At 38.5% G+C, this 13,718-nt stretch overlaps 1 protein-coding gene across 1 annotated transcript in view; it reads left to right on the top strand.

The window, feature by feature from the left end:
* KIF26B (kinesin family member 26B) overlaps positions 1–13,718 on the top strand; it is a 313,880-nt gene that overhangs the window by 197,673 nt on the left and 102,489 nt on the right. Inside the window, exon 5 of the mRNA XM_074818335.1 lies at positions 2,516–2,699. Coding sequence (XP_074674436.1) covers positions 2,516–2,699 — 184 coding nt within the window. The remainder of the gene's footprint in view (positions 1–2,515; positions 2,700–13,718) is intronic.

Here is a 13,718-nt window from a genome sequence, read left to right as displayed (position 1 = left end):
AGCAATGCTAACCACCCAAGCTGAATGATTTTACTCATGTAAATGCGCTCACAAGAAAGCCACACTGTACATGTTTGTGCCATATTGCAGCCTACATCTGGTTAAAATATCCTTCTCTTCCCAGTTAAATGCTCTGTGAACTACCTGAGGCTTATTGCCTTTTTGATCCCCTTCAAAATTCAGTCAAATCTGATAGGGCTTGTAAATGATTTTCTAGCCTGCCATGCATTGTTTTTTTCTCTCCTTGGGGAAAAACAGAGAACCCCATGAAGTTGTGAGAAATAATTCATTGCTTTTTCATGCATTTTACCAGTTGCAGGTCAAAAATATAAAGGAAAATGCAGGTTCTTCCATTTGAATGAAATCTCAAAGGTTGTAACTGTCAAACTAGAATATAGTTTCAAGGTTTTGAAAAGGCCAGGTACCTCCAACTATGTTTTTTCTTTAAGAAAATGCCAGCTATGGGCTTGGTTGGGTCAAGAAGTAGTTTGTATTACACTGTCAGCTTTGTAAAAGGAACAGAAAATGCTGGAGAAGCATTTAATGGCAAGAGGGATAATGGCTCTGTCATTCAACTTAGAAAATGGTTTTTAAGAAATGTATTTTCACCTGAGGTGAGTCAATGAGACCAAATGTATGACCAGAGTGGGTGGAGCCACTGCCTGTATTTAAGATTGGACTACTGAGCTTGACCACAGGAGTAAATTTTTCAGTGTGTTTGGCCAATATTTGTATTTTCAATTGTTGCACGTAGTACAGGATTTTGCTTAAAATAATTTTATAGTGATGCTAAGATGTACAGAAAAATCTTGATTCAGCACGGACAACTTCATAAAAGCATTAGTGATGGACAGCATGGCAGCTGAAATCATTGAATCCTCTCTAACCATTGAAATGTCGCTGGAAAAGAAAAAAATCGTGCTTTTTGCTTTCATTTTGACCAACACATTTTGATTATGTTTCCTATGAAAAAGAAAGCAGACTCTTAAAAGGGCCAGCTTACGAACTGCAGTCTTTAGTTCAGAAGGAAGGACAAGGACAAGGAGATGGTGCAGAAACTTCTGAGTTGTAATTCTGTGTCAGGTCAATGAAAATCTCCTAATGTTTTTCTTTTATTAAAAACTAATCTATCTGGAACTGCTTTGCACTTGCCATAGGCTGAAAGAATACATGCTGGCAGTGCACACAGTGTGCACATGATCAGCTGACATATGGCAACTGCATGCCCAGCAGTAATTTGTTCATGTGTCTGAGATAGCCAATACAAACACAAGGTACTTGCATACTGAAATGAGTGTGTGTGTGTATATATATGTTCAATCTCTTTTCTCTGACTCCTTGGGATAAAATAATGTAACTGCTTTTGTAAGTTCAGTGTTAGATAGTATATACTGATACCAGTGTAATGGAGCTAAAGCTTCTTAAAATTTAGGAGGATTTAGAATTCTTGGTCTTGACTGTCACACTTCAGCAAAGTAAGAAGAGGTACTGTCAGCACAAACTACTTGTATACCTATCTTAAGTCACAATTTGTCTGTCAAAGTGAACAACATGGAAGTAGCCTCATGAATTGTTATATCCATCTCTCCTTTGAGATAGTGCTCCATTTGACCTGGTCTGTTTAAAGTGCTCGTTTTACAAAAAGGAAACTGTTGAACAGCATGGTTAGTATTAACATTGTCCCTGGGCAGTGCAGAACACACATGTGTTGGAACAAAACAGCTGCAACAAAAGCTGAATGTTGAATTGTCTCTCAAAATAAAACATTTTGCAAAACAAAAGTACTGAATATTTCTGTTCCAGCAAAACTTAGCTTTTTAATCAAAGTCTATACAAACTTCAGCATTCTTACCTAATAATACCACAGTTTTAAAAACAGTCTTCACTGTTTTCCCTGCTTGCTGGTTAATACAGCTGTAGTTGGTATGAACATCTCCATCTCATTGCAAACAACAATATTTTCATTGGACACTGTTTGTTCATTTTTTAGACTGGCTTATGTTTTAAGAGGTGATAAAAATTTAAAACAGCTAGTGCAAGGCTTCTTACACCTCAGCAAATTCACCTGAGCATTTAATACTAATTAACAGTGGCTGCTTACATCCAAACATTGCACAAGTATTCATTTTCTAATCAGAGGCTTATGAATGAGATACAATTCTGTGTGAACCATTTGGTGACTGAATTTAATTTTAGAATAGAAATTGCCATATAGCTCATTGATTTAATTAGAGGTTTTGGAGCTTTCTTGCAAGCTGAATTGTTTCAACAGATGACCTAGTGACAGAGGCCTGATTGTGACCCTACTTAATGCAGACTGTAAATTTGGAGCAACTTTGTGAAGTTAGTAGCATTCAACTAGTAATAATGAGTGAAGAACAAGAATTATAAAACCGTTGGGATCAGTGAGGTAAAAACTGAGATCCTAGATAAATAGTAACCTGATATTTATTCTTGGCTGCTGTGTTGATGAGTTTGGGGTTGTTTTAGCTTACTCTTGTCATTTTTCCCACAGAGCCGCTCAGAAATTGAACCTGTCTTCCAAAAAGAAGAAGCACAGGCCTTCTGCATCATCTGTTCCTGAATCTCCTCTTTTCTCTACCAGCTTCAGCAGTATCCTTCAGACTTCCCCACCCCCTGCACCACCATGTTTGTTGAGGGCAGTCAGCAAAGTGAAAGACACCCCTGGTTTGGGCAAGGTAGGCCTTGCGAGTATCACTAAAATACTTGTTTTCTTTGGGAGAAGGATATATCCTCATGCAAAATATTAAGGGAATTGGAAGATCATGTCCTTTCTTGGTTGGCTTTACTGCAATTGGTCCCTGAACACGTGTACAAAGGCCTAACAATTTAAGTTACTTGATGCAAGTGAACTTCTAATGAAGTTAACATGAACACAACCAGACCTAATTGTGCAGCATTAATACATTTCAAGGCCCAGCTGCACTAAAAGCACCTGCATTGGGACCACAGTGCTACTTGGTGGTGATAATGTCCATTCTTCTAGGGTTTCTGGAGCAGCTGGCTTCTGTGGCTGTGTTTAAACTGCATAGCAGTTGCTTGCTGTGGCATGTTCTGGGTTCCTGATCCTCTTACTGTCCAGACTGGTGTCTTGCCTGGACACACTGTTATTTGCTTCTGGCTCATGTTTCCTGGCTTTCTTCCAGTACAGTCAGGACAAGGCTGGGCCATGTACCTGAACAAAGCCTATGCTGATAATGATGAATTGCTCCTTTTTCCTTCTGTCGTGTTATTTCCTCCCATTCTCCATAATCATGCTCTCTTAAAATGCTGTTTAGGTACATACTTATAATGGAAAATGGTTGAGGCAATGGAGGAGGTGGCTATATAGTTTGCTGTTGCTTGGTTTGTCTGAGTGGCCCTTCCTTTTTTTCCTGTCACAAATGGAGAGCCTGGCATATTACATCTGGGAATACATGTGTGCAGTTGCCGAGGACAGCAGTTTGCTTTGATCAAGGTAGTTTATTATGCAAGCATCTGTGTGCATGGATTTTCCATAATCATTGAATACTAAGCAGTAACAATGAATTTGGTGAAAACCTTTATGTTTAGAAGAGAAATTGTAATGTATGATCTAGAAATGATGAGCATAGGATGGGCTTCAGAATTTTCATTACTGATTTTGGAGACTCACTTTTTTATATTGTGCAGTTCCAGGTTTTTTTTCCCAAAGAACAGTGGTATTACTTTCATGGGTAGTTTAAGGCCTGTTTGAAAAGGGATTCATTACACATAGGGCTCCCTTCCTTTCCTCTGGCCTGGTAGGTGGGAAGAAATGTACAAATCTGTCATGATCTCGTAAAAGTTAGTAGTGATGCATACTCTGACTTTAGTGGGAGGAGTAAACTTGAACCTGTTCATTGTTGTAAGAAGCTGCTATGGCAAATATTTACAATAGAAGCCATCCTCTCAGGATTCTTACTCTTCTGTGCTTAGGACAGGTTATATCTGAATAAAAATAAAAATTCCATTGAGGAATAATTAAGGGTATGTTCATGAAAACAAGGGACTAATCTCCCTTCTTGAACTGTGAGAGCACTTTTGCTGACTATTGGTTTTCATCCTTCCCAAGAAAAGGGTCTGCACCCACAGAGACACAAACATAGCTCTGTCAAAACACTACAAGCTTGATCCAAACCTTTCTTGCTCCTCTAATCATTGGTTTCCAGTGAATAGGGCTTGGGAAACAGTTCTGCAGTATGCCCAAACAGACCTATGATTTGCTTTTTCAACACCATGTACGAGAATGGGCTCCAGGCTTCCCAAATGTGTAAGTAAAACTGAAATTTTGCAGTCCAGCTGATGGAGAATATTTCTTTTCAGTTTAGACTTACCATCCTGTAGCTATCAGAGTATGTGAGAAATAGTTAAGAGGTTTTAAAAAATGTTTTAATACATGTTTGTCCTAAGTAGTAAACTAAATTAGATTAATTCATATAATCATAATAGAGAAAATTATTTTCTTTCCACATTTCTGTTAGCAAAAACATGTCTAACCCGCAGTTTCTGGAATTCAGTTTCATTTTTCACCTCTTTGGTTTCTTCTAGGAGTCATCCTATAATTATGACCTGAAGCTTGTATAATTCCATCAAAGTTTCCAATCAGTTTAACTCTGTAGCATGATTTTCATTTTAATATGTCAGAAATAGGTGCGAGGCATATAAGTAAATAACTGCAGGATAACAGTGTAATTTATCTGCCAGACTGGGAGAACTTCAAATGAGGTAATGGAATTTCCAGCTTGTTTGCTTTTAGTTTTACTGTTGTTATTGACACATGTTCTGTTCAGTTTGGTTGGCATATGTTTTGATAGGAGCATGCAAAAAACTGTGTTACTTCTCTCAGCATTTTTTCTAGTATAGTGTTTTCTGTAAGGGTATAAATTTATAAAATGTGTACCCATGTGGAGAAAGCGGGTTCAAGGAAGCTAAACATTATTTTCAGTCGTGTAAGGTTTTTTCTGGTTTGTGTGTAAATAGCATTTTATCAGCAACCCCAGTGTGATAAAACTGTTTCACTTTGGGTTTGAGTGGGCTGGGCAATTTCTAACATGACAGTTTGTTACTGGAAAGTCTGGTTGGCCAGAACTGGAAGGCTGGCCGTTGCCAGCAATTCTGGTTTCTGAAACTGGCCCAGGACAGGCTTCCTGGAAGGCAGGCTGTTTGCTGTAGGGCTGGGAGCCCCGGCACAGACACTGGGTTTTGCTGGCTTGGTGTCAGCTTGAGACCTGTCAGTTTGCCAGGGTAGGTGGGTATCTGAGACGCTGCAGGATAGGAAGTCAGGTACTTCAGAGCTAAGACTTTGAGGTTAAATTTCATGTCATGGTTTTCTAAAGTGAACTTGCCACCAAACAGTTGCCATTTTTTATTTTCACTTCCACCAGAAATTTCAATGATTCTACTTTGCAAAATTGGTGGACAATGATTTATTTTAAATTGTAGTTTCTCAGCTGTCATGTGCAGGCATATAATTTTTGTGAGTTAACCTAGGAAGATTTTCTTACCAGCAACATATTTAAAACTTACTTAGCAGCTCAGTTAGTAGAGATATGGGTACAACTGAAGAGCCTAAACCAAGGAAGAGAATTAGAGAGTATCTATTGAGGTTGCATGCTTCACACCTCTTCTTACAAAAGACCTTGCAAATCAACCATACCAGTCTGGAATTTGGAAGTATTATTTGAAAGCTAAATTTCAGCTTCACAGAAGGAGGAAGATGATATTAATAATGAAATGTTGGGACTGCATAATCACCATTTTACTTCAATGTTAGATAACGCCATTGAGCCTAGCAGAAATACAGCAGTGTCAAAATGTAATAAAGGGGTAGAGGAGCAGATTCTTTGTTGCACTAATTTCCAAAAAGCTCTCCCTGAAGTCAAATAAAAGGTTTATGACCATGTTGTAAATATATTAACAGTGGTGCTCGTATGGGTCCTAACACACACATGTGCTTTGGGTTTGCATTTGCTGGCAGAGGGAGCTGATCCTGGGTGGTAGTGTGGTATCCCCACAGTTGTTTCCTGAGAGGAGAGAGTTTTGTTTTGGGCTGAGCGACAGTCCTGCTCCATAAACTGCCACAGCTTGAGCATCACTTCTCCTTCTCTCTCTGCTGTCTTTGAATCATCATATTCTGAGAGTGATGGATTGCTTTCGCAGGGTTTACACACAGTGAGTGTGCCACTGTCCTGGATGACTGTATGTGCAGTTTCTCCAAGTCCCAACATTTTCTGGAGGATAAAGTCTGTTCTGTCCTTTCTGACAATGAGCCAAGAAACAGAGCAAAAAGACTTTCCATGCAGAAATAATGAATTATTCCATGCTTGCACTCAGTTTAACTACTGTAAGGGCATTCTAACAAGGTTTTCTTAGACTTGCTCCCCTATCTGATTCCTTCCTTCTTACCTCTACCCCTCCCCTTCCATTTTCTGTCAAACAAAATCAAAACTAAACCAATACTTTTGCTGAAAATCTGAAATGTTCTTTCTGTGAAAGATGTTGTTTTGCTGAATCCCACATTATGCTTGAAAACCAGCTTGAATGAAAAATTTTCTGCCAGCCTTAATAAATAGGTTGTTTTCAGGTGGTGCAGGGTGAATGGATGTGGTCTCTGTGTTTTCCTTCATTTATTATTTTTCTGTGTGTAGTCTTATAAAACTCTGTCACTGAGAGGCATTTGTTATGTTTGGGCAGAGATTAGTTTACTTTTCCTTATATATTATTTTTGGTGTGAATTGTTGTTTGTTGGTACTTGTTAGTCTCAAAATAAAATAGCAAAGACATTACATTGTACATTAAAATAATCCCTGTGTAAAAGGTTTCTACCAGGAAGAACCAAAAAATCATTGTTGAACCTTTTTTGAGTAATCATTTCAACCTGTTAGGAAAATGGACTGTAATTTGTGATACTGTGTTTACTTTTTATTTTTCTGTTTCCAGAGCCTATCCCCATTTTGCTAAATTTTTTATAAATTAAGATTAAAAAAATCTGTTTCTGTCCCAGAGCACTTATGATCTCAGTGTAGTGAGGAAGACCAGACAGACAGACGGGAAGCAAAAAGAAACAATGAAGTATTATCGGTCATCTTGATAGCGGTGTCCTCAACCCATCAGCAGTCTAATATTAGATACCCCTTGTCAAGAATTGGTAGGTGTTGTAGAAGAGGAGATTATTAAAATCTTTGAAGGGGGAATAATAGGTTACACTGCAGATTCTCCTGAGGAGCCCTTTCCAAGTGTGTAGGGCAGGGTAGGAAGCAGCACAGAGAGGGGTTTCTGAGAGTCTAGTAAGTGAGTAAGAGATGTAGGAGCTGGTCTTCTGACAGGGGCTGAGTGCAGAGCCTGGCTGGGAAGGGCCATGAATGGGAGTCAAGCCATGGCCAAATGCCAGGAATGCCCACAAAGTGCTGGTAGGAGATTTGCGCTGTGATAGACACCCCTGAGTCATACACCTTTCTCCTAAAGATCTGTGTCATATACTAAAGAAGGTTCAGTTAAAAATAATTTTTCAGTGCCTAGCTATAAGAATTTAATTTTCCATTAAAGCACAATATTTCACTGAAATAAGCCTAAAACCTACTATTCATTTTACATTAGTCTGCAGCTTACCTGTTCCTCACATTGATTTGCATAAAACTCTATCGGGAAACTTCAGAAAGATTTTGTCTGACCTGAAAGTGTCTCCACCAAAATAGCAGAGGATTTTTCAGAGGCTCTCAGCTGTGTCTTTCCTTTAACTTTTTCTGAATGTCACTGGGAGCTGGTATCCACTTCCCTGAGCCCCACCTAAGGTTCCCATCATAAAGACTATCTGGTGAGAATTTGGTTTGGTGTAGGGAGAAATGTGATACCCCTTGTCACTTTGGAGGCAGGAGGTCCACAAAGGCAGAATACCACTGATGATTAATGGGGCAGAGTCTTATGTCTTTGGCCTAAAAAAGGCAGTAGTAGTATCATTGTTAAAAATCAAAAGATGGTCTTATACCATCCCACTTTGTATATTGATCATATAACATGATATACACATAACTTTATATCCAAGTGGCTAGTCAAGATGCACTGCTTTGCAGGTTTTTTTACAGATAGGGAAAAACATTACGAATGGAATGAATCAGGTATGTTAGTGCAATTCAGTTCCTCTACAAGGAAATACAAAATCTGGAATGCCAACAGAGAGAAGCAGCTAAAGGCAATTTTCCTTCTTACTACACCAGGTCCTTTCAGCTAGAACTTCAGTGTCTCATTCCTTCCTCAGTTTAAGGGCATTTCTTTGTCCTACAGTGCCAATGTTTGTTCACGTTTTTCTTCTCCCTGTTCTTTCTGTCCCTGCTTCTCCACTTGTGCTGTTTCTTGTTTTTATGTACCCCTGCCAAAAATAACAATGAAGAAAACCCTACTGCCCAAGCAGTTCAGGTTTCTGAAAATAGATTCAGGACTGTCTTTTTGTGAGGAGAGAAGTATATGCCAATGCTTTGGGTTACCAAAATGCTGGTATTTCAGATATCCACTGCTTTAAAATAGTTTCTTGGACTTCTCACTAATTAGGGCAACAATTATTGCACTGGCCTTGACATGCTTTAATCCAAGCTATAACAGTGCAATACGTGTGTTAACAATGAATAAGTATTCTGTTGGCTATAGTCATGATTTGAATAGTCTTTGTCAAAAGGTGTTTTCAGTAGCTGCGTCAACTCTTTGTATCAGTGCAGTGGAAAGTAAAGACACATTCTTAGACTTGCATGATTTGCAAAGTTGATTTGAAGGGAACAGAATTGATGCATATCTTGATTAAATCCAAAACCTATAGGAAACCTCCTTTTCTACTATCAGTGTTTGCGTTTTGACTGGCTGATTTGTGGATGTGAGGATTTTTTTAGGCAACATGATGGTATACATTAAGCAGGTGTTTATGAAAACCTGTGTTAAAGCAGCAAAAGCACAACTTGCAAAATATGTTCTGTATTTCACTTCACTGCCATCCATCTTGAAGGTTTTTCAGAGACAATCATCAGAGGTTCTCTTTCCTTTGTAAAGCAGAGGTTCTCTCTCCTTCATCACTCAGGTGTATAGGGGGAAAAAGTTAATGGTTAGATGACAAATGCAATTTTAAACCCTTTATCACAGAAAACAATTTCTGAGGTGAAAGCTGGTTTTGCCCAAAGTTACCATGGTTACTGAAATGGGGGAAAAAAAAAAGGAACAGTCCCTTGAGGCATTTAAAGGAGGCATATGTGTTCATCTTTGTTGTCAACATGATTGTTGTACAAATTAAATGCTTAGTTCCACTTGGAATGAAATCCAGGTGGCCTTTTGCCCTCCAGACAGAGTTGCTCAGAACTGAGATTTTCCTCACCAAATGTACTGTTTGGACCGGGCAGAGGCTTTCATGCTCTTTGGCTAGATTCCTACTAGGTGGGATTTTCTGAGAGGAGTTTTAATACCTCAAGCTGCTTTAAGAAAAAAGTAAAATTAATAGTAGTTGGAAGAATTACTATAAACAATAATCTCTTACTTCCCTCACTCATATTTTCTATGCACGCACAGTTTGTCTTTCTCTAAATTAAAACTTATCCTGGATGCCAGCAATTTGTCAGGTTGCATTTTGGTAGCTGTGAGGTTTAAAGAAAGATGTATTTTAAAGAAAATTCTATGCAGTCATGTTTCAACAATTTAGAGAACAGCCATAATTGCTGTTCCTTCCCCAGAGAGAGGAGCTCGTGGCAACTGAATGCTAGTGTAATAGTTTCCTGGAGCATTGCAGATGCAGGCAGGTAAATGCACGTGGACACCAAGGAATAGGCTTAAATCTGAAATGGGAAGATTGAAGGCAGAATAACGTTGCTGTCCTTACATCTGACTCAAAAAAATGGAGCAGTTCTGTTGTATGGCGTTAGGAGTGACCCACTGATCTGGGCACCATGTAGTCAAGTGTGATATTAAGGTACCTTTCTCTTCTGTTAATTCCTTTGCCTCTGCTGATTTTCCATAAAATAAAGCCATCTCTCAAACTAGTAGACATCTCCCTTTTCACTGGGGGCAGAGGGAGGGGTGTGTGTGTGTGAGAACAGCAACACAGAAAGTGAGGTTTTCCTAGAGTAACTTACAGTCCTTAAATGATACTCCTGGCTTAGGGAAAAAAATATCTCTTTCCATATGTAATAGAGGAAGACTTGTACCTAATCTGAGCACCAATTATTGGTGAGAGCAAATATAGATAAGAAACTGCTGTTCAGTAAATTTCTTTTTTGCCTCAAAGAATACCAAAAATGGTGTTCCTTCCCTTAGTGATGTCTTCCTATGTGTATTCAGAAACTGTACTAATGAGCGAGCTTGTAAGCATGAGAGGTGGGATGGAGGGGTTTTCCATGTGGAATTGAACTGGACAGAAAAAATATGAAAAAGGCTGTACCTCACTTTGATAACATTTCTTATTTCTGTGTTAGAAGAATCAATCCTTTCTGTGACATTTATAGTACATTTCACCCAGGGAAAGAGCTGTAAAGCCTAGTTTTGTATTGTTTACCTTGATCTGTTTTGATGAATTTTCCTGTAAAAATTGGAGATCAAAAGAAAATTAGCTTGCTCAAATTGTTTCAGGCTGGTGCTACTAGGTTTTGTACATTCCTAAGTGACTTTTTTTATCCAGCGCCCTCTGCATTGTCAAAGCCATGTGATTTTATGCCCAGCAATCTATAACTTTTAGGTTAGTTGACTTTTTTCTTGATTGAAGTCATTTATTGGCATGAATAACCATAATTTGTAGACATCTAGTTGGCTATGACTCTTATATACAATAACCACATGGGTCAATTAATTTGACTGTTTCAATGTTGTCAACCTAATGAAGCTACAGAAATCTTTAATATTGGTCACCTAGTAAGTATGCTTTAAATATATTCTTGTGTTGAAATAGTATGACAGTACAGTGGCCACATTTTAAAATCTCTTAAATATTGAAGGTTATGCTATTTCAGTGAAAATTACTGGATTCTTCTACAACATAAAAACTCATTGTTTTTAACACTTTGATTTCGTCAAAGTTTTTCTGACCTATTGTATTTTTATCTCCTTTGCTTTTCTAAGTTGTACTGTTGGTTGATATATTGGGGCATTATGATAGTTCTAGTTAATCACTTCCACTTCGTTTCTAAGACTTTCAGTAGTACTTTTTGAAATGTCCCTTTCTTCCCTGCCCTCCCCACACCTCTCATCCTATTAAATTAATTTTTAAATCCATGAAGAAGAGGTTAATATAAATCAGGAAAGTCAAGATGAAACAGAAAATTACAAGGCTGTTTCTCACACAATGGTGAGGGAGGAATTTAAATGCTGAATAGTTTGCTAAACCTGGGATCATGGTAAGTTATCTGACATCTTATGCAAATTACAGGCACTGTACTTTAAGCACTCAGCTGTAGGCCTTATTACAATTTTTTTTCTTTAAAACTTCCTAAAGATCTTCTCCTCCCAGCCTTTTCCTTTTGTGCTTGACTCCTCTCAGCATGTGTCCAAGAGCAGTGCTCAGTGGTGCAGGAGATGGTGACACTGCAGGAGGCTCCACTATAGCACTGCTGTAACATCATGGGCTAATGATTCGTCTGAGCCTTCTGATCCAGCTGCAAGGTTATTCTGCTTTCCATTATCCTAAAGGTCTGGGCTTTACCTCATTTCTCTGGTACAATATTGACTTAAATAGATAACCAGCTCAGCTGAGGAAGAGCCTAGCGTGAACTGTATTTTAATACTGAGAATACCATTAGATATATCTCTTCTCATTCACCGTCTCCCCCTTTTTTCCCTTTTCCTTTAGGAATCAAACCCATTTTGGGGAATATCTCTCCGGAGACATTTATCTCTTATTTGTGCTTTTATGAGAAGCCTTGTATCCCTGTGCTCCAAGTCATTATCTCCCTATCTTTTTCCTCACTCTTTAGTGAGTGCGTTATTGCACTCCGTTAGTCTGCAATTCATGTTGCTAGCTTAAGTGAATGATCACTATCCTTCTGATCTAGGCTGGTCATACAAATTCCTCCCATGAAGGAATGAAGTGCTACCTATATTAGGATGGGCTGACTTGCCTACCAGATGTTCCTTTCTTTTTCAGCTGATTACAGAGGCAACCTAGACAGCTGCCTTAAAATGAGATATCTGTGTTTTGCCTAGCTCAAGTAAGGTGAAATGAATCTCTCCCTGAGCAGGAACACAATCTCTTCTTGTGTTCTTCTCTGAACCTTTAACTTCAATAGAAAACCAGCTACTGGGAGATATAGTAACAAGATGCTTGCAGAAAGTTCTAGATACTTGTCCATCCTCCAGATGGATGTCTGCTGCTTTTCAGTCTAAGAAACATCAGAGGCTCACTATACGGCACCCAGGTCTGGTTGAGTAGGCCCGAATGCAACTGAACAGATTGCATAAAGCAGCCAGACCTTCAAGCAAAAGGACCAAGGAGGCTTTTGCACATCTGACCTTATACAAACCAAAGGAAAGCTGAACAGATTTTTATTGATTTTAAGGACTGGAGATGCTCAGCTGTACTTCTGAATGGATCTGTAAATCTGGTCACAATGTGCACACCCATTAGATTCGAGCCTCTGGCCCTCAGATGCCCAGATTCTCATTGCTCTGCAATGTGACCTGTAAATTGCTTCCAGTGAGGACTCCTTCCCAGAAGGGTAGGCAGTATGTCTTGGGGTTTGGAAACATTTGATTAGTGGATCTGGATTCCTGATACCCAAATGCTGTTTCATTTTTCAAATGTAAATAGACTTTTTCTTCAGTATTGTTGCTAAAGTGATTAGTAGTTAAAAGATCTTTCATTGGATAGTGAGATATGAAGTGCCATGTATGAAAAGCAATACTTTAATGATCCCATTTTTCTTTATGAAAGAATCTTTCTATATAGTAAAGGTAAAAGCAAAGTTTGAAGTCATTGACCTGTTTGATCTTAAAAAATCAGGAGGTAGGTTAATATATTTTTAAGGCCCGTGACCCTCAAAACCTCTCCTGTAGCACTCAGAAGTGAGAAATGCAGTGTGTGCACCGGCAGTGGGTGGATGGGTAGGTATATGTGTAATTCATGCCATACATATGGTGTGTACATTTGTATCTAGAAAGTTATACAGGTGCATATATATGTGTATAAATGTATTTGTTTCCACCTCTCCACCAGTACAGTGGGAATATATAGGAAAAAGTGTTATATGGAGTTTCCGAGCAAGTTATCTGAAAAAAACTGGGAGGCTAACTAGCTATAAACTTGCTTTTATTTATAAACTAGCAGACTTTTTTTTTTTTTTTAGGAGAGAGAACTCAACATTCCCTTAAGACATTCTCAGTAACCTCTCATGGATTTTAATCAAGAATAATATCCTTCTTCTTGCTTAGCTCAGTCTCCCTAGATATTGCATGATCTTTTTTCTCTTATGAGGTGATTGAAAATGCTCATACAAATAGCAACATTTTATATTAAATCCTCTAGATATCTGTAAGACTCTATTGCATTTCTGTAGATCCCAGTTGCTCTCATCCATATTAATTGCTGCTACATTTTTCCACAGATCTGCTCAGTTTACAATGTTTGTACTGAAGGGGAGATGCTTAGTTAGAAAAAGATGTGGTGTCAAAATATGGTGTGTATCAAAATGCTAGGAGGAAGGGTGTACGGTAACCTTTACAGCATCACATACTCCATTACA

Source organism: Strix aluco, chromosome 3, assembly GCF_031877795.1.
Source record: "Strix aluco isolate bStrAlu1 chromosome 3, bStrAlu1.hap1, whole genome shotgun sequence".
In the NCBI taxonomy this organism is placed as follows: Eukaryota; Metazoa; Chordata; class Aves; order Strigiformes; family Strigidae; genus Strix; species Strix aluco.
The sequence above is the reverse complement of the archived record's forward strand: the minus strand, read 5'-3'. Positions and strand labels throughout refer to the sequence as shown.